We start from the raw sequence: 25,230 nt of genomic DNA, 5'->3' as shown, positions 1-25,230 counted from the left end.
ATTCTAGTTAGCTCCACTTCCCGCTTACTTCTTGGGAGGACAGCAATGTCCAATCTCGATAAAATAGTGAAGAGTAGAGACATCACACTGGCAACGAAGATCTGCATAGTTAAAGCAATGGTATTCCCCATAGTCACCTACGGATGTGAGAGCTGGACCATAGGGAAGGCTGAGCGAAGGAAGATAGATGCTTTTGAACTGTGGTGTTGGAGGAAAGTTCTGAGAGTGCCTTGGACCACCAGAAGATCCAACCAGTCCATACTGGTTGGAGCCCGACTGCTCATTGGAGGGAATGATAGTAGAGGCAAAGATGAAGTACTTTGGCCATATCATCAGAAGACAGGAAAGCTTAGAGAAGACAATTATGCTGGGGAAAATGGAAGGAAAAAGGAAGAGGGGCCGACCAAGGCCAAGATGGATGGATGGCATCCTTGAAGTGACTGGATTGACCTTGAAGGTGCTGGGGGTGGTGACGGCCGACAGGGAGCTCTGGCGTGGGCTGGTCCATGAGGTCACGAAGAGTCGGAAATGACTAAACAAATGAACAACAACAAAGTTAGCTCCAGCTTATTGCAACCCTCTTATGGGGCTACTATTGCCTTCTTCTTTGGCTGAGAGTATGAGTTGTCCAAGGTCACCCAACAGGCAGAGTGGGAATTCAAACCTTAGTCTTTCAGAGTCCAGTAAGGCCTTTGATAAGGTCCCCCATGATCTTCTTGCAAACAAGCTAGCAAAATGCAGGATATAGACTACTACTGTTTGAAGAATTTGTAATTGGTTAAGTGGCCGAACCCAAAGGGTGCTCACCAGTGGTTCTCCTTCATCCTGGAAAGAAGTGACTAGTGGAATGCTGCAGGGTTCTGTCTTAGGCCCAGTACTATTTGACATCTTTATTAATGACTTGGAATAGATGAAGATTTAGAGAGAATGCTTATCAATTTTGCAGATGACACCAAATTTGAAGGGATAGCTAATACTCCAGAAGACAGGATCAGAATTCAAAATGACCTCAACAGATTAAGGAACTGGGCCAGAACTAACAAAATAAATTTCTACAAGCCAACAGTGTGATGCAGCAGCTAAAAAAGCCAATGAGATTTCGGGCTGCATCAAAAGGTATCTAGTGTCTAGAGTGGGAAATCATGGTGCCTTTGTATTCTGCCTTGGTCAGACCTTATCTGGAATACTGTGTCAAATTCTGGGCACCACAATTCATGAGAGATATTGACAAGCTGGAGGTTTTTGAAAATATCGATATAAGATATTACGTCCAGTGAAGGCCAGGAACCCCGGAAGTGTGGTGGCCTGCGGCGCGGCGGGGAAGGCCTGCCTCCCCGGCCTGCTGCTGCCTGCGTGGCTCCGAAGGCTCTTCCGGGGTCTGCGGAGGCCAGGGAGGCAGGCAGGTGCCCTTGGGATGGGATGGGAGGCAAGTAAGGAAGCGCGGGTAAGAAAATAATACATTAAATAATGTATAAATATTAAAATTAATATGGCATTCCTACTTTGCGGATTTTCACTTATTGCGGGTGGTCCTGGAACGGTACCAACGCAATAAGTGAGGGAACACTGTATATACAAAAGTAAGAAATAACTGCATTTCTTAATAATCAAGAACTGGTCTGAGCCACTCTAACACCCATCTCTTCTAAGGTTTCAAAGAGAGGGGAAAAACACCAATCACTACATCTCTCCTCACACACAAGCAGAGAGAGATCTCAAAGCACACAGCACATAATCAGATGTAAGAATCTAAAGTCACATTCCCAACTCTCATTCAGGAGACAGGGGGGAACGGAAACCCTTAGGCTATTCTAAGATAACTAAACTGTTTCTCATTGAGGACTTGAGACTTGAGGTTGAATCCCCGTATAATAAATATTTTTTGATCATTGTATTCACTTTACAGAATACAACCTATCATAATTGAGTGTCCAACAGCTCCCTTGTCCTTTGTTCTATAAAATTGATCCCAACTAAACAAATTTGGACAGCGAGAAGATCCAACCAGTCCATACTTCAAGAAATAAAGCCTGACTGCTCATTGGAGGGAAAAATATTAGAGGCCAAGATGAACTACTTTGGCCACATAATGAGAAGACAGGAAAGCTTAGAGAAGACAATGATGCTGGGGAAAATGGAAGGAAAAAGGAAGAGGGGCCGACCAAGGGCAAGATGGATGGATGGTATCCTTGAAGTGCCTGGATTGACCTTGAAGGAGCTGGGGGTGGTGACGGCCAACAGGGAGCTCTGGCGTGGACTGGTCCATGAAATCACGAAGAGTCGGAAATGAATGAACAACAACAAAAAACAAAATCAATGAGCAGATATACATTGTCTCTATACAACATGCATATTCAGTACCGTGCAGGGCTGTCTGCATAGCTCAAAGTTTTCTTTTGTTCTTTAACAGGCATTGAAAAATTGGTCTTTTCCACAGTGGATTGTTTAAAAATTCTTTTTAGATTTTTCCTAAAGCCAGGAAGAATGTGGGAAGGAAATCCTGGGCATTGGGCTCAAAGACTTCCCAAATAGCTGGAAATATTGATTTCTTCCTGGATCCTGGCAATCAATTAGTAATTGGAGGAACTCTTTTAAAGTTGGAGTCTACCAGCAAAGAATGTAATTCACCTCTCCCAGACATGTAACAGGTTTTCTGTGGGAGGAGCTCTTGCCCACCCCACAATTTTTTCTAACACTCCCCCCACCTTCTATATACTTGCAAACGTTGCCATTCCCCCGGGTTTGTAGATAAACTCCTTCTTGAACATATTTGTGCTGTTTTGCAGGGCTAGATTAACCATTAAACAAAACAAGCACGTGTTTAGGGTATCAGGGTAAGGAGGGCAGACTCAGAAATTTTCCATTCCTGGTTTACCAAGGACCATAGGATGAAAAACGGCAACTGATGTAGCTGAATCATGTGCCACGAAAAGGGGCTTCTACAATAAAATACTTTGCAATCAGAACAGCATAGGGGAAAACTTTTCAAATACAAACACCCTGGAAGCATACAAAAGTAAACCCTATTTTCCATTCTACTGTAAGTTTTGTTTCATTTTAAAAAATGAAATTTTGTGTTATGATTTATTTTTATATGTTTACATTAATTGAATATAGTGAAGGCAATGGTTTTCCCCTGACATTGTCCAGTTGTGTCCGACTCTGGAGGTTGGTGCTCATCTCCATTTCTAAGCCGAAAAGTCAGTGTTGGTTGTAGACACCTCCTATGTCATGTAGCCGGCATGACTGCATGGAGCGCTGTTACCTTCCCACCCGAGTGGTACCTATTGATCTACTCACATTTGCATGTTTTCGAACTGCTAGGTTGGCAGAAGCTGGGGCTAACAGCAGGAGCTCACACTGTTCTCCGGATTCGAACCTGCAACCTTTCAATCACAGGGCACCTCTAATGTCTTAATCCACCCCTGTTATTTTGACTATACAACTAGAAACAACACATACCAGAAAATAATAAAGCAGTTTCAAAACTCTGCAAATAAGCTTGGGTTTCCATATCCTTTCTTCACTAGAAAGAGTATTTTTGAATCCTTTGTTCAAGGAAGAAAGGTTGAAAAAGAACTCAGAATCTGAGCCCCCTTCCACACTATCCTATATCCCAGGATCTGATCCCAATTATGTTTTAGCACCGGGACTGTGGTGCAGCTGGCTGGGTGTCAGCTGCATTAAGATCACTACTGACCGAAGCCAGCCGGGGTTGGAGTGAACTTCTAGTCAATTTGTGTAGATTGTTGTCGACCTTTGCAACTCGAAAGACAGTTGCATCTGTCAAGTAGGAAATTTAGGTACCACCTATGTGTGGGGAGGCTAATTTAACTAATTTACGAGGCCATAAAAAAATCTCCAGCAAAAGCATGTGGGGAATGCAGAATGTACTTCATCAGTGTCACAGATGGACAGTGAAGCGACAGCTCTCCTGGTGGCTGGAAAATTGGAATGTTAAATAGCCTCTGACTGTCTGTCTATATGTCCTGTGTGTCTATGGCATTGAATGTTTGCCATGTATGTGTACATTGTAATCTGCCCGGAGTCCCCTGCGGGGTGAGAAGGGTGGAATATAAATACTGTAAATCAATAATAATCTATCTATCTATCTATCTATCTATCTATCTATCTATCTATGTATGTATATAATAAAAGTCAGTGTTTGTATGCAGAGGGAGGGAGGGCGGTGTATGTGGCAGCTTTCTGATTGGCTGCCACTTTCACAAGCCACTGTGACCGCTACGAATGGTGAACCTGGACTAAACTTGGCACACATAACCCCCATGACCCACTTTACATCCCGGTGCGGTTTGGGGGATTTGGACCACTGATTATGGGATTTGTAGTACTTTCAAATGCTTTGGTTCCCACAGACCACTATGGCCCCCAACAAAGACCGATGAAGACCAAACTTGGCACACACAGCCCCCAGGACCAATTCTACATCCTACTGCAGTTTGGATGATGGTGGACCATGGATGATGGGACTTGAAGTACCTCCACTCACTTCCGGAGACCACTGCGATCCTCATTCAATGACTGACCAAGACCAAACTTGCCACTCATAACCCCCTGGCTGCCTTTACATCCTGGTGAGGTTTGGGGGAGGGCAGACAATGGATGATGGGATTTGTAGTGCTTTCAAACCCTTCAGATCCCACAAACCACTGCGGCCCCCAGTAAAGACTGATAAAGACCAAACTTGGTACACAGAATCCCCATGACCCACTCTACATCCTACTGCAGTTTGGAGGAGGATGGCCCTCAGAGGACCTCACAACCTCTGAGGATGCCTGCCATAGATGCAGGCGAAACATCAGGAGAGAATGCTTCTAGAACATGGCCATATAGGCCAAAAAACTTACAACCCATGTTACATAATGTTACAGGCCTGTACGGTCAACCCCTGTACCCACAGAACTCATACCCATATGTTTCACCTACCCACATCCAATAAAATGTGTCTTCTTTAGGAATTGTCTGGGTCCTCCAACATGACTTTACGGCCACATGTGACAAAATCCATTCATTTTCAAGGGAGAAATTTGTCAAGAGGAAGACCCATCAAGCCAACCCTTGTGACCATCTTTCATCTTGAAATCTCTGTCCTCATTGCAAAAGACCATGCAGATTCAGAATAGATCTTCATAGTCAATTACAAACCCACCACCAAGACTACCCTTGGAAGACAATCATATTCAGCCATGAGTGATAGCCTATATTGCTATTAACTTCAATTTGCCATTTCTGTTCAGGAATGTACACACCATGATCATTGGAGAGGTGTCATTCTATATTCTCTATCATCTACTGTATATTTTACTAAATAATTTCTCCTGGCTCAACTCCCCCAAAACTGATGGTAGTGTCATTCATTCAATTCAATTGCTGGCAGAAGGGACCTCCTTCTCCCACGCAGCTGATGCCCAGAAAAGTAACTGTGTGGGGAAGTCATGACTGTGGCAATGGTGTCATAAAAGTGACTCAGTAGTGATAGTGAGTATGGAATACCTACCTATACTAACTGTTCTGCCTTCATGATCACTACTTAGTCATGAATCACAAGAAGAAGGAGTCCTATTCTGCTGATGTTTGGAGCACAGGTAAATAACATTTCTATCAGGTTTAGCACAGTCCGGCCAGGAGAGGTTATGTTTATTTAACTAAGTAGTTGATAGAGAATACCGACTAATGTCCTCTGTGTAGCACTGAGATATACAGTCCAATCTTCCTAGCCTTGTTTGTTATGAACTCCATTTATTTGCTTGCAGTCCACATACATATGCCCAAGAGGGCAATTTACAAGGATGAAAAGAAAGGGGTAATCTTGAAACCTAATGTGTTTATGCTGCTTTTCACATATAATCCTTTTGGAGTATCTTCTAATGAGATTATTTGTTCATATCTTCCAAGCTGCAGCCCTCCATTGATTTATAAACCCAGTGAATATAATGAGATTGACTTCTGAGTGCACATAACTAACTCTACTGTTGGTCATGCTAAATAAACTCTTCTGCATACTGTCTTAATAGATTCAATCAGGCACATCCAATGCTTTTTTGTATTTAAATTGGTTCATTACACTGATGTTAATCATTCTAAAGCAAGCATGGGCAGACTTCGGTCCTCCAGGTGTTTGGACTTCAACTATCACAATTCCTAACAGGCGGGCTGTTAAGAATTGTGGGAGTTGAAGTCCAAAACACCTTGAAGGTCAAAGTTTGCCCATGCCTGCTCTAAAGTGATTCATGTTCAACTTTCCCAGATTTGAAATCAAAACATGTATACAGAAAAAAACAACAAACTAATCAGTTTGCTCTGGCCTCCACATTAAAATCTCATTCTCTCTCTCTCTCTCTCTCAATCTGCCTACGTGCCAACCTGCCTCTCTCTCTCTCTCTCTCTGTCCATTAGGCTTGTCTGATCAAAAAAAAAAAAGAAGTTCAAAACTCGTTTCGGATGTAGGGGGCGCTGGTGGTTCGATTCTAAAGTCAATTCCGATTTTCACAGAAAAAAATGTTCAAAACTTTTTGAAACTTCTGAGACTTCCAAATCCTTTCATTAATGGTTTGAAAGTGTTATTTCCTATTTCGTTGTATTGTCTTTACTTTGAAAGTAGTTGTTTTACTCCAGGAGCGGGGAAAAGCAAGCAGAGTAAATCCTTTCCTTCTCTGGTTTAAAACTGGCTTCTCTGGCTTGAGCAGAGGCCAGGAACCAGAAGCAGGGAAAAGCAAGTGGAGTAAATTCCTACCTTCTCTGGTTTAAAACTGGCTTCTCTGGCTTGACCCGAGGCCAGGGACCAGAAGCGGGGAAAAGCAAGCGGAGTAAATTCTTTCCTCCTCTGGTTTAAAACTGGCTTCTCTGGCTTGACCCGAGGCCAGGAAATTCCTTCCTTCTCTGGTTTAAAACTGGCTTCTCTGGCTTGACCTGAGGCCAGGGACCAGAAGTGGGGAAAAGAAAGCAGAGTAAATTCTTTTCTTCTCTGGTTTAAAACTGGCTTTCTGGCTTGAGCCGAGGCTAGGGAATTCCTGCCTTTTCTGGTTTAAAACGGGCTTCTCTGGCTTGAGCCGAGGCCAGGGACCAGAAACAGGGAAAAAGCAAACAGAGGAAATTCCTACCTTCTCTGGTTTAAAACTGGCTTCTCTGGCTTGAGCCGAGGCTAGGGACCAGGAGTGGGGAAAAGGAAGCGGTGTAAATTCTTTCTTCTCTGGTTTAAAACTGGTTTCTCTGGCTTGAGCTGAAACCAGGAAATTCCTTCCTTCTCTGGTTCAAAACTGGCTTCTCTGGCTTGAGCCTAGGCCTGGGACCAGAAGCAGGGGGAAAGGTGAATCATTCCCGACTCACTTCATGAGTCATAACAAAAATGGCAGAGAAAGCTTTGGAAGGGCAAAGGGACTTCCGGTTTTCTTAAAAATTTCAAAATCACTTTGAAAAGGCAATTTTTTAAAATTTATTTCTAATTACGAAGATTCCGACGGTACCTAACCATGCCTACTATCCACCCATCCATCTGCCTGTATCTATCTGCCTCTATCTATCTATCTATCTATCTATCTATCTATCTATCTATCTGCCTCTATCTAATTAGGCATGTGCAAAAAACCCCACAAAAACAAACGGAAAACCTCGTACATTGGACCTCCTGCCAAAAGTAGAGTCCATCAGTCACATACTTTTCAAGGTGAAGTTCCAGCACTTAAGGCTGCAGGAAAAGGCCAAATACTGCAGACGTAGCAGTTTGAAAAGCACCACGAGCAATAAAGTTAAAATTAGAAATCTATTTATCTATCTCTATTTACTGCTCTCTTTTTTGCACCTACTTTGTCTAAGGATGAAAGGACTTTGTAGGTTTTCTTCTGGCTGGGTTGCTGCACAACAGGCAGGGATATGCCCAGGGAGCTCTTTGCTAGCAGTACAGTGGAATAGATGAGCTTCCTCTGTGGAATTTCAGCCCATAACATTTCCTTCCCAAGAAAAAGATGTTCTCAAATAAGGAAAACAATGCAACTGGTTTTGTTTTCTTAAAAAAACTGGAAAGCTCTGGAGAGATGGAAAGTCTATTCATAAGAACCAAAAGGAAACATCTGGAACATGTTTTGCTGAGTCCTGGGCCGGGGAGTCAGAAACAAGGAAGGGCAAAGACCCTTTTCTCCTTTAACCACAGGGTTGCTTGGAGCAATCTTGCAGACTCAGGACTCCTCTGGAGGAAGTGTCTCAAGAATGATCCAGAGCCTGGAAATGTTACCTTTGAGTCAAACTCAGAGATGTGAATACTCTAACTGGGGCCTTATCACACTAGAGAGAAAAATCCACTTAAAATCTGAATTCTGCCTCCTGCAGAATTCTGGGGTTTGTAATTTAGGGAGGAGCCTTTAACAGTCTCACTAAACTACAAACCCGATTTGCAGATTTTATGTAGATTTTTTCTCCAGTGTGATGAAAAATGCAATTTCCAGTATCCCCAGTCACTATGGTCTGCTGGGGATGTCAGATGCTGCAGTCCCAAACCCAACATGTCTGGTCATTATGGTTTGCTGGGGATGTTCTGGTCACATGTTCTTCTGGGGATGTTGGAAGCTGTAGTTTCAAATGCCTGCTGGGGATCTTGGGGGTGTTGTCCAAGCCTCCCAGGATGCCCACTCACCCAGGTCTCTTGGAGATCTTGGGAACTGTAATCCCAATTTCCAGGATACCCAATCACTACAGTGTGCTGAGGATGTTGGGAGCTGCAATCCCAATTACCAGCATGCCCAGTCACCATGGTCTGCTGGGGATGCTGGGAGCAGCACCCCGAATTCCAGTATGCACAATCACCATGGTCTGTTGGAGATGTTGGGAGCTCCAATTTCCAGTATGACCACTCATCATGGTCTGCTGGGGATTCTGGGAGCTGCAATCCCAATTTCCAGTATGAACGGTCGTCATGGTCTGCTGGGAATGATGGTACCTGCAATCCCAATTACCAGCATGCCCAGTCACCATGGTCTGCTGGGGATGCTGAGGCTACAACTCCAAATTCCAATATGCACAGTCACCATGGTCTTCTGGAGATGTTGGGAGTTGCAATCCCAAATTCCAGTATGCATGGTCAGCATGGTCTGCTGGGGAAGTTGGGAGTTGTAACCCCACATTCCAGTATGCTCAGTCACCATGGTCTGCTGGAGATGTTGGGAGCTGCAATCCCAATTACCAGCATGCCCAGTCACCATGGTCTGCTGGGGATGCTGGGGGCTGCAACCCCAAATTCCAATATGCACGGTCACCATGGTCTGCTGGAGATGTTGGGAGCTGCAATCCCAATTTCCAGTATGACCATGCACCATGGTCTGCTGGGGATGCTGGGAGCTGCAACCCCAAATTCCAGTATTCATAGTCACCATGGACTGCTGGAGAAGTTGGGACCTGCAACCCCAAATTCCAGTATTCACGGTCACCAGGGTCTACTGGGGATTTTGGGAGTTGCAATCCCAATTTCCAGTATGACCATTCACCATGGCCTGCTGGGGATGTTGGGAGCTACAACCCCAAATTCCGGTATGTACAATCACCATAGTCTGCTGGGGATGTTGGAAGCTGCAATCCCAATTACCAGGATGCCCACTCACTATGGTCTGCTGAGGATGCTGGAGATTGCAGTCCCAAATTCCAATATGCACAGTCACCATGGCCTACTGGGAATGTTGGGAGTCACAATCCCAAACTCCCAGTTTCCCAGTCACAGTGTCCTTTCGTTTTCCCAGTGTTTCAATGGCCTGCTGGGGGATGTTGCAGTCCCAAAGTCCCAGCATCCCCAGCACTAAAGACCTTGTGAAACTCCCATGCCCAGGATCCCTTAGCATGAAGCCATAACAGTGCAACTTTGCTGCCAGACTGCAGTCCATTCTACGGAGTGTCCCGGATGTTCTGGGCAGCCCTGAGTGCCATTCAATGGGAGGCCTGGGAAAGCCCGGCTGCCCGGCAGGGGCTGACCTTGAGCCGCTCGAGCTGGGCTCCCACCGCCTCCGGCCCAAAGGATCACGTTTCTTCAGCTCGGCGCTGATTGGCCGGCGGGAGCCTCGTGGGCCTCGGGATTGGCTGCCCCGCCGCTTTCACGTGAAGAAGGCAGCGCCGGGGCTGATAATAGCAGGCGGAGCGCGCGCCGGCCGTGGTCAGTCTGGCAGAGCGCAGCCCGACACGCGTCTTCTCGCGCCTTTGAACGTGTGAACGGCCGCTTCCTCCGCGTTCTGGATGCCCCTCCGCCTGGGTTTGGTGGGCGCTCCTTTAAGCAGTTAGAGCAGGTGAGCCTGACTTGGGTGGGGAAGGGAAAGCTTGGCATGGAAAGAAGCAATGCGGGTTGATACCGGATCTAAACTGCCCTGTTTTTCCACACACAGAACATCAAGGCAGACAATCCCAATCTGCTTTGAATAGGGTTATATGAGTCCACACTGCCATATATCCCACTTCAAAGCAGATAATGTGGATTATTTATTTATCTATGTGGAAAGGGGTCTTAATACTTATGGGATCATTGGGAGCTGCAGTTTTGCAAGGTCTCTAGCTTTCTCTGCCACCCTGCGAATCCTAGCGTTCCATAGCACACATTAAAGTGGTGTCTAAACAGCATTAATTCTGCAGTGTAGATGCACCCTAGCAATCACCTGTAGTTCTGACTAAGCATTTTTTAGGAAGGCTGCAGGGTTTGAGGGCTTTCCAATGCTGTATCGAAATAGTATTTTAAATTATATTAATGATATAACACAATTTACCCCATAATAGGGCTAACTTTGATGTAGCCACACAGTAGAATTGTAGCAGTTTGAATCCACTCTTAACTTCCAAGGCTCAGTGGTATGGAATTTCAGGAACAATAGCTTATTGTGGCATCAGAGCTCTGGGGTCCCTTCCAGACAGGCCCTATATACCAGGATCTGATCCCAGGTTTTCTTTTTATCCCAGATTATCTCTCAGTGTGGACTCATATAATCCAGTTTTAAAGCCACAAACCTGAGATCAGATCCTAGGATATAGGGCCCTTCCACACCACTAAATAAAATCCCACATTTTCTGCTTTGAACTGGGTTATATGACAGTGTGGACTCAGATAACCCAGTTCAAAGCAGATACTGTGGGATTTTCTGCCTTGAGATTCGGGGTTATATGGCTGTGTGGGATAGAGAAAGCTAAGTATCTCACACAACTAGATATCCAATATAATACTACTACTAATAATATGATAATATAATTATATTACATGTAATATTACTAATAATATTACAATATAATGGTATAGTACAATATAGTAATATATAATACTGACTAGCCGTCCCCTGCCACGCGTAGCTATGGCCCAGTCTGTGTATGTTTCGTGTGTGTTTATGTGTGTGTATATATTTGTGTATATGTGTATATATGTGTGTTTGCATATATAGACAGATAGATAGATCTAGATAGATAGATAGATAGATAGATCGGTGTATATGTTTGTGTATATATGTGTGTATACATGTGTATATATTTGTGTATTTCTGTTTATATGTGTATATGCATATTGAGTATATGTGTGTGCTTGTGAATAATATGTGTGTATGTATGTCTATATGTGTATGTGTGCATGTGTATATGTATGTGTATATTTGTGTGTGCTTGTGTATATATATGTGTGTGTATGTATGTATGTGTGCATGTATATATGTATGAGTGTATGTGTATATATTTAGTTGATTTGGGGGGGGGGGTTAAGTCTGTTCTGCTGGGTTTTTTGTGTGTTTTAGGGGTGATGGACACTCATTGGCCTGATAGGTGTATTGTGTCCAAATTTGGTGTCAATTCATCCAGTGGTTTTTGAGTTATTTTAATCCCACAAACGAACATTACATTTTTATTTATATAGATATTGTTCTATGCTAATAATAATACATATCGTATGTATATATATATATATACATCGTAAGCCTCTCTGAGTCCGCTTCGGGGTGAGAAGGGTGGCGTATAAATGTCATAAATAAATAATAAATATCCCATAATTCTATAACATTAAGTCTTGACTGTTATCAGGATTAGATTCAATCTATTACACTACATAACACAATTTTCATTTCTAGGTTATAAATATCCTTTCCTAATTGGTTCTGTCTTTAAAACATGGGAAAAATATTAAACTGCACAAGCTTTGTTTGTGCTGGACATCCTGCAGCACGTTTTGCTCTAGTTTTTCTCATCCAAGCCTCAACTAATTCAACATAGTTTGTGATAGACACAGAAATGAAGTTTCAGGAGTGGGACAACTACTTTCGAAGTCAGGACCACACAATTAAACAGGAAATAACACTTTCAAACCAGGAACAGGTTTTTTTTCCAAAATTTTGTTACATAGTTCAATTTTTTCATGACTTTTTAAGAAAGTACAGTCATGGCTATTTTGGTGCAGTGACATATTTATTGTGACTCTATTGTTTTGCAAACACATTATTTCAGGAATCTTAAATGTGGTTCCTGAATCCCATCAATCAAAAAGGGGAGAGGTAGAAGGACTGGATCTGTCATTTCATTTTTCTCTGCGGCTTCTCGTAACTGTGTCAGCAATGGAATTTCTAATATCCCGGCAGTGTGTCTTGCAGACGGATCTGGTTGAATGTTCCTATAAATGGCCAGGTTTAAGTAACTTTGGGCCCTTGCACACAGTCCTATATCTCAGAATATTAAGGCAGGAAATCCCACATTATCTGAGTGTGGACTCACATAACCCAGTTCAAAGCAGATATTGTGGGATTTCCTTCCTTTATATTCTGGGATATAGGGTTGAGGGGGAAGGGCCCTTGATCCACAAGTTTCTAGAAGATTCTAAGTTTTCACATTCATTGGACCTGACATTCGAGCTGATCCATGGCTGAAACAGTGGACCTTTCCACACAGTCATATAACCCAGAATATCAAGGCAGATAAATCACAATATCTGCTTTGAAATGGGTTATCTGAGACCCCTTCCACACAGTTTATTTATTTATTTACAGTATTTATATTCAGCCCTTCTCATCCTGCAGGGGACTTAGGGCGGATTACAATGCACATGTACATGGCAAACATTCAATGCCAATTAGACATACAACATATATAGACAGACACAGAGGCAATTTAACATTCCAGCTTTTCCGGCTTCATGAGGTTTTCCAGCACCTCCCCCTGGCCACAAGGGGAGCTGCCACTTTACTGTCCATTTGTGATACCAAGTCCTTTGATGAAGTTTTTTTTGTCGTGTCAGGAGCGACTTGAGAAACTGCAAGTCACTTCTGGTGTGAGAGAATTGGCCATCTGCAAGGACGTTGCCCAGGGGACGCCCGGATGATTTGATGTTTTATCATCCTTGTGGGAGGCTTCTTTCATGTCCCCGCATGAGGAGCTAGAACTGATAGGTGGAGCTCATCCACCTCTCCCCGGATTCGAACCTGTGACCTGTCGGTCTTCAGTCCTGCTGGCATAGGGATTTATCCCACTCCCCCACCGGGGGCTCAAGTACTTCTTCATTCTTATGCGCTGCTGGAAGGTTTTATGGTGTTGTAAATTAGTTAAGTTAGCCTCCCCACATAAAGCAGTACCTAAATTTCCTACTTGACAGAATGCAACTGTCTTTCGGATGCATAGGTCGACAGCAAGCTAGACTGGAAGCTCACTCTGACCTGAGCTAGCTTCAAACTCATGACCTCTCGGTCAATAGTGATTTAATGCAGCTGGCTATCAGCAAGCTGTGCCACAGCCCGGTCCCATAAAACCCCACATTTTCTGCTTTGAGGTGGGTTATATGGCAGTGTGAGCTCAGATATCCTAGTCCAAAGCAGATATTGTGGGATTTTCTGCCTTGATATTCTGATTTATATAGCTGTGTGGAAGGGCCCTGAGTCCACACTATCATATAATCCAGTTCAATGTGGATTTTATACAGCTGTATGGAAGGGACCAGTGTCTCTTACCAAGTTATGAGAAGGATTCCTAAATTATTACAGTCATAAAAAGTAACTACCTATCTTAACCTCTATGTAACTTTTAAAATGTCATTGGAAACCTTAGTAGGCAATGAATGTCCTTGGGGGAAGAAAAGGATACTCAACTGCTTACTTTCTGATTATAAGATACAAACTTTTGAGTTCTCCAAAAGTCTTAATCGTGCTATTTCTTTACCGTGTCAGAAGCAAATTGAGAATACAATTATAATGTTTATCATTGTGCTAAATGGAATAAAAAAATCCAACATATGGCTTTAAAAAAATGACCTCTCCCCAATACCTTAAATTATGTGCCTTTTACTTGGCTGACAAGTTCTCCAGAACTTGAAAGTTTACATATTTGTAGCATTTGGTTGGGAGGAATAGTTGTTGCTCAACTCTGTATTTCAGATTAAATTAATGTGCATGCAATAAAATCATATCAGCACTGTGCAAATATTATGCGTAAAAGAACAACAAAGATGGGGCTCATGGGTGTGATTAAATTTCCATTTATTTCTTAGGGTAGGATCTGCAAGTTTCCTTATTTTCCAAAGTTTATATATTTATTGCAATCAGCACTTGCAATCAATATGAGTGAATGCAGGTATCCTAAACATTTGTCCCTCTGGGATTTATGATAAACAGATACAAGACTCTGGAATAGATATAAAGCACACATATGGAGTTTGTTTCCAAGAGATACCAAATCCCCCATAATTGAAAAACGAGTTATGGATAGCAGTACATTGTTGGCTAGAATATAGAATAGTATGTGCAGATAGAGAATGTTATGTGCAGATTAGAACTATCTAACTGTATCAAATTGCTTTGTCAGAGGGCTTGGAAAATCGCATTTTGTAGCCAAAGAATGCATATTCGCAGCATGTTTTATCCCAGTTCTTGTAAAACGTGTTCAGATGGGTTTGGAATCTTTTAGAAAATTGTAGCATCCACCCCAATGTTTTCAGTACTGTGTGTGTTAGTATTTTGCCCGTTCTGCTTGTAGTAGTATGTCACAAGGCTGCCCAGGGCTGAATTATTTAAAGCCTTTCATCCAGCAAATCATGAATTATGAAGTTGCCGTTGAAGAGGCTTTCTTCTAGTGTCTTGCCTAAATTAAACGAGACATGTCTGTGTTTACATTGCAGAATGATACAAGTCTTGGACCCAAGACCTCTGTCCAGTTCCATCATGCCTGTCGATGTGGCCATGAGAATATGCTTGGCCCGTTCCCCACCTGTGAAGAGTTTTCTCAACCCACTCGATGGCTATCAAAGAAGAAATTTTGTGGACCGTTTCAAACCCCTCCGCCCCTGCCTCCATGTGAAACATGAGACAGCCGAGTCCCTGGCCAGCGACTGGCAACGCTCTGCAGGCCGAGCCAAGAAGAGAGTGGTCTTTGCAGACTCGAAAGGCCTCTCTCTGACTGCCATCCACGTCTTTTCTGAATTCCAGGAGAATCCATCATGGGATCTTCAGTTTGACTTGTTAGACCTCGAAGACATCACAGCCAGCTTGAAACTGCACGAGGAAAAGAACTTGATCCTGGGGTTCACGCAACCTTCGGCTGACTACCTGGATTTCCGGAACCGTCTCCAGAAGAACTTTGTCTGCCTTGAGAACTGCACCCTTCAAGAAAGGGCCATATCGGGGACTGTGAAAGTGAAAAATGTGAGTTTTGAGAAGAAGGTGCAGATTCGGATCACCTACGACTCGTGGCAAAGCTACTCCGACATCAATTGCGTCTATATGAAAAACGTGTATGGGGATTCAGACAATGACACTTTCTCTTTTGCTGTTGACTTGCCTCCTGCCATTCCCACCATACACAAGATTGAGTTTTGTGTCTCCTACCAAAGCGGCGAGCACATCTTCTGGGACAATAATGATGGGCAAAACTACAAGGTTGTCCATGCTGAGTGGAAATCCGATGGGGTCCAAGCCCCTGCATCTCCAAGAAAGGACACTGTGACACTGAAACCTTCTCGAAAAGTGCAGGAAACTGGTTACCAACAACTTGGCAGCCCTCGGATAGCCAATGGCCTCTTCCCCGAATGGCAAAGCTGGGGCAGGGTTGAAACCTCCTCTCCTTATTGGTGAATGAAATAAATCACAGAGACATTGGCGGAAAGACCCTGGTCCTTTTGCTTCTAAGCATGCAGTATAAACAAACCACCTCAAAGGGTTTGCAGACTATATTTAAAGGGAGGGGGACAAAAAGATGTGAATTCGTACATTAAAAACAAAGCAGCTACAACTTCAGAGACTTGGGAGACTATAAATTCAATGTGAATGTCACCTAATGTTTGGGGGGGAAATGGCATGTGTGGTCAATATATGCAACTTTGTTTCTGCTGTTCACTTGTCTAAAGTAGGGGCCTGAGAGAAAGGGGGAAAGAGAGAAAGCCTTGTTGGGAAGGATAATTGTGTGGCGGAGTTTTGGAAAACTGTGTGTGCGTAAGAGGAATATTGAACAGATAGCCACAGAAAGCAAAGTGCCGACTTTAAATTATAATGGAGAATAGGGTGATGCTGAATTACTCACCCTAAGAGCTGAATTGAGGACAGATGAGACCTGAAGCATGACACAATTTAGTGTTTAGGATTCTGGTACAAAAGAAACTGTTCCAGCAAGTACAAATGTAAAGAGGAGAAAAAGGGTGAGTGAGTGAGAGAGAAGAAGAGAGGGACAGAGAGAGAGAGAAGAGAGGGATGGAAGGTGAAGAAATATGATGCACTATCTCATCAGGGAGACGTAAAGTCTGAAGGAATCTGACCTTTAATATCACCAAAACAATTATTTTTGGTTCTGTAGAGTACAGTAATATACTAAGTACTACATTCCTGTAAAATAGGGTCGCCATCTTTGTATCTCAAAAGGTGGTATAGTCTCTTTAAGAACTATGTGACAGGTATGGTTTTAACAGGTGCAACTTTCCCCATCAAGTTTCAACACCAACATCAAGTTTTACAGTGTGTTTGGGGAGAAATTGGATTTTTACCTGTCTATCTTAGGTATGTTTGGAGGAAGTGAGAGAAAGTGTGAAAAGAATTAAGATTTGGAATTTTGTGTGGATATCTGAGTTGGCTCTTCCATACTTGTAGACTTGGCTGCTTCCCACTTGCTATGCAAAAAGTCTAATGTTTTCATGAACACTTTTGAACCCATAGATCACAGCAGATCTCCATCCTTGGTATGCAAAGGTTATGCCTTCACCAACTTCCTTTCCGCACCCACTGTGTCCCACTGTTTTCTCCTTAAAGAGAGACTCTTGTGAAATGCCTTAATCTGTTAATCTGTCTGTCAATCTGCTGGATTTGCCTTCTAAAAGTAGACACAAACTTTCCTCTTGTCTTGCTCCTTGTTGCAAAGTTTACTAACATTTTCTTTCCTCTTAGAAATAGCTCTTTGCAACAATCAAATAAATCTGAGCAATTAAAGTCCTTCATATTGAAGGGGTGACATGCAGCTGCACTTCTCAAGCTAATCCGTTTAATATGACAGCATATGCATCTTGCACATAAATAGAAATAGTTTTCTATTCACTTTCTCATACCTCATTTTCCTTTTGGTAGCTTTTACAGATGCAGAATGCTTTGTGTGTGCGTGTGTTTTTTTTTAAAAAGTGTAGGGTTAATTTCCCTCTGATATCATATTTTGTAAAAATAACGTGTGACTGTAACGTTGGCACAGGCTGTGTGGCACAAAGCCAGTTGGGATAAGCGTGTGTACCCATCTTTGTGTTCACTTCCCTGTTTCAGTAGTGGTGATATTGGCAAGGAAAAAAAATGCAAATTGAGTCAAAATTCCTATGTTTGTTACACCAATGCCAAGATGAAATTTGCATTGTCAAAAAGGAAAGGGAAAAGACTTTTCCACATCTTTCTTTTTCTGCCTGATGTATCACACTGTTGTGTAAAATGACTCACTTGATAATAAATTGTGTTTTTGGATAGATGGTCGAGTCTCTTTCTCATGGTCAGATTGAATTTGGGAATATAGTTTGCACTGTGGGAAGGGTAAAAGCTGAGACTGATGGGTTGACTGATGGGTTGAGCTCTGGCAAACCCAAAGGAATTCTTACCATCTGCTCCTGACCATATCAAATGATCTATTCCTCTTGAACTCTGTCACCTGCTGATCTCCCCATCTCTCTCTCTGTATGGTGGCTGGGAAGAAATAGTTAGAAGGTACTTAGCTACTCATTGACACCACAGTAATACATCCACCTGCATCACAAAAAGTCAGGTCCAGACTTAATTAGAATAGGTCCACTGAAATAGATAAGAAATACAGGTATTCACTAGCAGAACTTTACAGGTGGATCAACTCCATTAAGGAACCTGCAGCTCTGAGTCAGCAAGGCTGGGATGAGGTTTTGATAGCAGACTGACTTGGGAAGTCTTTAATTTTTACAGTCACCAAAAATTATAAATTATCAACAACAGAAAAAAATCTGTTTTCAAAGATCAACTTAGATTCACCCACACTTGGCAAGCTCAAATTACACCTCATTCCCGTGGTTCCTTCATAGGTTTTGGACTTCAGTTCTCATAACGCTATGTAACATGATCTTTGTTCCCGGGTTATAAATGCGATTTCCTAATTTGTTCTGTCATAAAAACATGGAAAAAGTTTATTAAACTGCAGAAACTTTGCAGGACATCCTGCAGCACATTTTGCTATAGTTTTTCAAGGAATATCTCATAGTTTATCTCAATTGTTTTTAAATTGTGTTAGATTTTAGCCATTCTTGTAAGCCGCTCCGAGCCCCAGGGAAGTGGCGGCATATAAGTTCGAATAATTAATAAATAAATAAATGGTCTCGACCAATTCAACATAGTGTGTGGCAGCTACAAAACAAAGTTTCTGGAGTATAACAACTACTTACAAAGTAAGTTGTTCATTTGTTCAGTCGTTTCCGACTCTTTGTGACCTCATGGACCAGCCCACGCCAGAACTCCCTGTCAGCCGTCCCCAGCTCCTTCAAGGTCAAGCCAGTCACTTCAAGGATGCCATCCATCCATCTTGCCCTTGGTCAGCCTCTCTTCCTTTTTCCTTCCATTTTCCCCAGCATAATTGTCTTCTCAAAGCTTTCCTTTCTTCTCATGATGTGGCCAAAGTAAGTACCACCCAGTTAAACAGGAAGTAACACTTTCAAACCAGGAACAGGGGGAGAAAAATCAAATTTTGTTACATAGTGTAATTTCTGTCATTCAAGCTGGTTGGGGCTTCTGGAAGATTTTTTCCCCATGTTACGAGCAATTTGAGAAACTGCAAGTTGCTTCTGGTGTGAGAGAATTGGCCCTCTGCAAGGACATTGCCCAGGGGAACGGCCGAATGTTTTACCATCCTGTGGGAGTCTTCTCATGTCCCCGCATGAGAAGCTGGAGCTGACAGATGGAAGCTCAACCTGCATGAGAAGCTGGAGCTGACAGATAGGAGCTCACCCCGCTTCTTGGATTTGAACTACTAACCTATCGGTCAGCAGTCCTGCCAGCACAAGGGCTTAACCCAGTGGTTCTCAACCTTCCTAATACTGCGACCCCTTAATGCAGTTCCTCGTGTTGTGGTGACCCCCAACCGCAACATTATTTCTCTTGCAACTTTCTAAGTGTAATTTTGTTAATGCTATGAATCATAATGTAAACATCAGATATGCAGGATATATTTTCATTCACTGGACCAAATTTGGCACAAATACCCAATACGCCCAAATTTGAATACTGGTGGGGCTGGGAGATTGATTTTGTCATTTGGGAGTTGTAGTTGCTGGGATTTATGGTTCATTTAAATTCAAAGAGCATTCTGAACACCACCAATGATGCAACTGAACTGGACTTGGCACACATAACTCTCATGACCAACAGAAAATACTGGAAGGGTTTGGTGGGCTTTGACCTTGAGTTTGGGAGCTGTATTTCACCTACATCCAGACAGCACTGTGAACTCAAATAATGATGTATCTGGACCAAACATGGTACAAATACTCAATATGCCCAAATGTGAAACCTGGTGGAGTTTGGGGAAAATATACCTTGACATTTGGGAGTTGTAGTTGCTGGAATGTATAGTTCACCTGCAATTAAAAGAGCATTCTGAAGCCCACCAATGATACAATTTGGCCAAACTTCCCACACAGAACCCCCATGACCAACAGAATGTACTGTGTTTTCTGATGGTCTTTGGCAACCCCTCTGACACCCCCTCACAACCCCCCCAGAGGTCCCGACCCCCAGGGTGAGAAACACTGGTTTAACGTAATGCGCCACTGGGGGCTCCTTTCTGAGAGATGAAGTCTAAAATACCCAGAGGGCCAGTGCAATCATTTGTTCCCAACCTCTGCCTCTGTGTTTCAAATTCTATTTGTGGGACTTAAAGTGCCTTACAATATAAATTAATACAGCTAAAACAATCCATGGGACAAAGTTTTCAAAAGCCTTAAATATTCATTTAAGACAAAAACACATTACAGACCTACTCCATACTCACTGCACATGTCTCCATTCCAATCAGTTAAAGGAGAGATTAAATCAGTTTAAAGGAGAGATTAAATAAGGAAGTTTTGCCTGCTTGTGTAAAGAAGGAAAGGTGAACAATTGAGCCTCCTTTGAGAGGGAATTCACAGCTTCAGAGGAGCGACAGACCCCTTCTACACTGCCATATAATCCAGTTCAAAGCAGATAATCTGGGTTTTATATGGCAGTGTAGATGGGGCCTGAGAAGGCTCTGTATCATATACTCACCAAATATACCTGTGGTGGCAGTGGAACTGAGAGGAAGCCCTCCCCTGAAGATGGTGAAACTCTGGATAGGCTTATACAGGGAAAGAAATAAATCTGAATAGAGAGGTCCAGACTTCAGCCCTCCCAAACCCCAGCCATCATGGTTAAACTATTGATTTTGGAGATGAAGTCCAAAATGTCTGAAAGCCCAAAGGTTGGGTACTACTGTACAAGAAATCGCAACACATTTCCCCAAGCTGGTATCTAGATTTGATGTTGAGAGCTATAACCCAAGAAATCTGGAAGGCACCAACCTGGTGGTTGTACTAGAGTTGATCATTGCACCATGAAGTGGGATCTTGGAATGTTTTTGCATGAAAGGTGGTGCTGAGACAATAACAGTTGCTGCATAAGATCTACAAGTTGCACGCACTAACCACTGCTTGTTGGGCACCCTAGGCCAATGTTTGCATTTTAGATATCCACACCCTGCTCTGTGCAAAACCAAACAAGGGCTGGATCCTGGTTGTGAACTGCTTTCCTCTTTACATAGCCAACTTTCCTCTTCAGTATTTAGCTTCAGCAGATTAAGTCCTGGTATCTTAACCCACTAAGCCCTTTCTCCAAATAAAAATGTAGACTGGCCTACAGGGAACCTTCCTTTGATGCTCTTTGTGTTAATTGTGGAACTGCCCTCAACATTATTTGTTTATTCAATCAATCCATATCTTTAGCTATTTCTTTGAACCTGATTAAATCCAAGTGGCTAATAATAGAGGTTCAAATAAAACACAGCTTTAAATTCATAATACAATTAAAGCATTAAACAAGAAATCCAATTTAAATTTTCAACTTAAAACTTTTAAAATACATTCAAAACAGTAAAGTCACCTTGGGTCTCCTTATGGAGAGAAAAAGTGGGGTATAAATAAACATAATAATAATGGAAATAAAAATAAAATAGTGCAGCACGTTGCACTAAAAGACTTCTGCTACAACAGCAACTTTTGTAAAGTAAATTATTTGCTACTAGCCATGCCTGCCATGAGTTCCTGTGGCCCACATGGGGGTTCTGTGTGGGAGGTTTGGCACAATTCTATCGTTGGTGGGGTTCAGAATGCTCTGTGATTGTAGGTGAATTATAAATCCCAGCAAGTACAACTCCCAAATGTCCAGATTCTATTTTCCCCAAACTCCAGCAGTGTTCACATTTGGGCATATTGAGTATTTGTGTAGAGTTTGGTCCAGTTCCATCATTGTTTGAGTCCACAGTGATCTCTGGATGTAGGTGAACTGCAACTCCAAAACCAAAGGACACTGCCCACCAAACCCTTCCAGTATTTTCTGTTGGTCAGGGGAGAACTGTGTGCCAAGTTTGGTTCAATTCCATCGTTGGTGGGGTTCAGAATGTTCTTTGATTGTAGGTGAAGTATAAATCCCAGCAACTACAACTCCCGAATGCCAAAATCAATTTTTTGAGTGAAGGACATACATTGGGTTGTTAGGTGTCTTGTGTCCAAATTTGGTGTCAATTCGTCCAGTGGTTTTTGAGTTTTGTTAATCCCACAAACGAACATTACATTTTTATTTATATAGATTTTTTTGTTTTTGTTGGTTTTCACACTTGGTCTGCACAATTCTCCAGTCCTCAATAAGTAGCTGGACTTAGATATAAGATTAGAATGAGGGATTCCTTTCTCCACATTCCTATTCATGGTTTTCCCAAAAGGGGCTTTGTCTTTACTCTTTTTGTTTGCCACTATCTCCTTCCCACTTTCAAAATGTAGCAATGTGATACCTGTGAGGGATGAGGTAACTTCCTCTTTAAAGATATTTTTATTGCCCTGGCTTGGCCATGTGGTCATTCTCCATTGCTCTCTCTCTCTCTGTGCCTTTGTCTCCCTTCCTGTGAGGACACATTTTGCCTTTCTCCAGGCAAAATGTAGCTGCATGGAAACGTTTGATATTTTATCCTTTTACCTTCCTTAGAAGATGAACTTAGTAGGTTAGTTACCTCCAGGACCTTTTCTATCTAGAATGTATTTCTTTTCTTAAATAAATACTTTGAAACTAAAGTTCTGTCTCTGTAATCCTGTACCATCCTGTTGAATGGAACCTAATCCTCATGCAAGCTTCTGTTGGTTATGAAGTGTGCTTCTAGCACTCTGCTATAATTATGGTGGAATCACCCCAAATGAGATTTATTTTTTGAACCTAACAGCTTTGATTCCCAACAGTTATAAATTATAGGATTTGGATCCTATGCTAGGATTAAAATAGAGTATACCTTAAATAAACAAACTAGCCAAAGACCAACCCAACATTGATTTATTAAAATATTACTGTCCCTACCTATATTGTCAAGTCCTACAAGAGCAGTAAACAATTATAGAACAAAGTTTTGTGCTCTGATAGGCAGTAATGCAACGAATTGCAACAGCATCAGAGAAATAGTGTGCTTACATGCTGGAAATGAATTTAAATAAGAATACATTTTTTCCTGAGCTGAAAAAAATTGAACCCATTATTTGGCAGTAAAAGAAAATAAAAATCAATATCCATAATGGAATTATATCTTTTACTAGGCCAAATTGAAGATCATACAAGATGAGCCAAAATGTATGTATGCAGGTGGGTCAGAAAGTAATGCCTCCATCACGTTTTTTATTTCTTTAACAGCTACTGGACTATCTATGCATGATATGATAGAAGTAGCCTTATTCTACTGATATAGTATTTTCTTTTCCCCCTTGAATCTGAAGCTAAAAGAAAGTGTCAGCATTGAATTTCTGGCAAAAGAAGGTTGTGCGCCTAAGGAAATCCATAATCGTTTGAAGAATGTTTATGATTTGGCCCTTTCTGACTTTTACCGTTTGGACCTCTGAAAGACAGTCTCCATGGTTTCAGATCCAATTACTTGAATGACGTTAAAACAGCTTCGAAATCATAGGTCACAAAGCAAAATTCTGAATTTTTCCAAAATGGTTTTGATGCTTGTGTTAAACAATAGCACAAATGTGTACAAATGGATGGTGACTATGTTGATTGAATAGTGATTTAGTGCAGAGGACAGTTCAGGCTATAATCTATAGCAACTTCCTCTGTTATATTTTATTCATAACGTTTTTATGACACAGGAGGGTAAAACTTTTTGACCCACCCTCGTATATGTGGCGCAGCCAGCTGCGCACCGGGATTGTGGCGCAGCTGGCCGTGTGTCAGCTGCATTAAGATCACTCTGACCAAAAGGTCATGAGTTCGAAACCAGCCCGAGTTGGAGTGGGTTTCCAACCAATTGTGTGTAGCCTGTTGTCGACCTTTGCAACCCAAAAGACAGTTGCATCTGTCAAGTAGGAAAATAAGGTACCACCTTAAAGTGTGGGGAGGCTAAATTAACTGTTTTATGAGGCCATAAAGAAGACTCCAGCAAAGCATTCCAGCAGGGAAGCATGCGGGAATGCGGAAGTGATTAATCAGCGTAGCAGATGGACGATGAAAGCGACAGCTCCCCTGGCGGCCAGAAAAAGTTAAATAGCCTCTGTGTATGTCTGTATATGTTTGTATGTCAAAAATTGGCGTTGAATGTTTGCCATATATGTGTACACTGTAATCTGCCCTGAGTCCCCTGCGGGGTGAGAAGGGTGGAATATAAAAGCTGTAAATAAATAATAATAAATAAATATGTGTGCTAGTCTTTTATGAATATATAGTCACCGAGTTTAGCAAAAATAAAACATTTACATATAAAAATTACATCTGGAAAAATAATTGAGGCTTTTCTATCACTAACAAGACATAATAAGTTTATTATGGAATACATTTTTATATCCAAGTGTGCCATTCAGTAGAAACATATTTGTAGACTCACAGTGAGGTTACGGAGAAATGAGATGCAAGAAATACCAACAGTGCTCACTGTGTTAAAGCTTAAGATGTATACAAAACAAGTACAGTAAGTATACTGTAAGGCTGTGGCATGATACTGGGGGACAAAAATGTCTGATGAGGTAAGAGAACAAACCACTGCAATTAAATAGTACGACATTTTTGAAATGATTACAAATTTCATAATGCAGGTTACTTTTTATATCATGTGTGCTTTAGAGTACTAGTTAGTCACTGCCGAGTTGGATTACTGGACTCATAAACTTCCTAGCAAACCTAAATAAATGTTATCTAATATGACTGCTACATAAAGTTACATGTTCCTTAAATGTTTCTGTAACAGAAAAGTTAATTATAGTGGAGTCCTGCTGGCACAAGGCTTTAATCCACTGCACCAATCGGGGCTCCTTACGTGTTATAATGACTCCTGGACTGGGTGATGACCTTCTTGTTTTGCCCTTCATATTGTTGGATAACCTGTCTTCTTCTTCTTAGACGACCCCTCGTTGGACGAGTAAGATGGTCTTCCTTGATTACTATTTTTGTGGGTTTGTAGGTGGCTGTGGAGCCCTATTCTTGACCCGCATCTTCTCCCACAGTGAAGGCATTGGTTTCCAGGTGAAAGGCGGTCCCAGTTGGGGTTGGCTTGACGCGC

At 42.2% G+C, this 25,230-nt stretch overlaps 1 protein-coding gene across 1 annotated transcript; it reads left to right on the top strand.

Moving 5' to 3' along the window:
* Window positions 1-10,117: 10,117 nt before the first annotated feature.
* On the top strand, window positions 10,118-17,920 carry PPP1R3C (protein phosphatase 1 regulatory subunit 3C). The gene is made up of 2 exons (XM_060768741.2): window positions 10,118-10,280; window positions 15,113-17,920. Exon 2 carries the CDS (start codon window positions 15,114-15,116, stop codon window positions 16,062-16,064), a length of 951 nt encoding a protein of 316 aa, XP_060624724.2. The 5' UTR covers window positions 10,118-10,280; window position 15,113; the 3' UTR covers window positions 16,065-17,920.
* The last annotated feature ends 7,310 nt before the right edge of the window (window positions 17,921-25,230 follow it).

The sequence above is a fragment of the Anolis sagrei genome, chromosome 3 (assembly GCF_037176765.1).
Source record: "Anolis sagrei isolate rAnoSag1 chromosome 3, rAnoSag1.mat, whole genome shotgun sequence".
Classification (NCBI taxonomy): domain Eukaryota; kingdom Metazoa; phylum Chordata; class Lepidosauria; order Squamata; family Dactyloidae; genus Anolis; species Anolis sagrei.
Note: the sequence above shows the minus strand (reverse complement) of the source record. Positions and strands in the feature narration are given on the sequence as shown.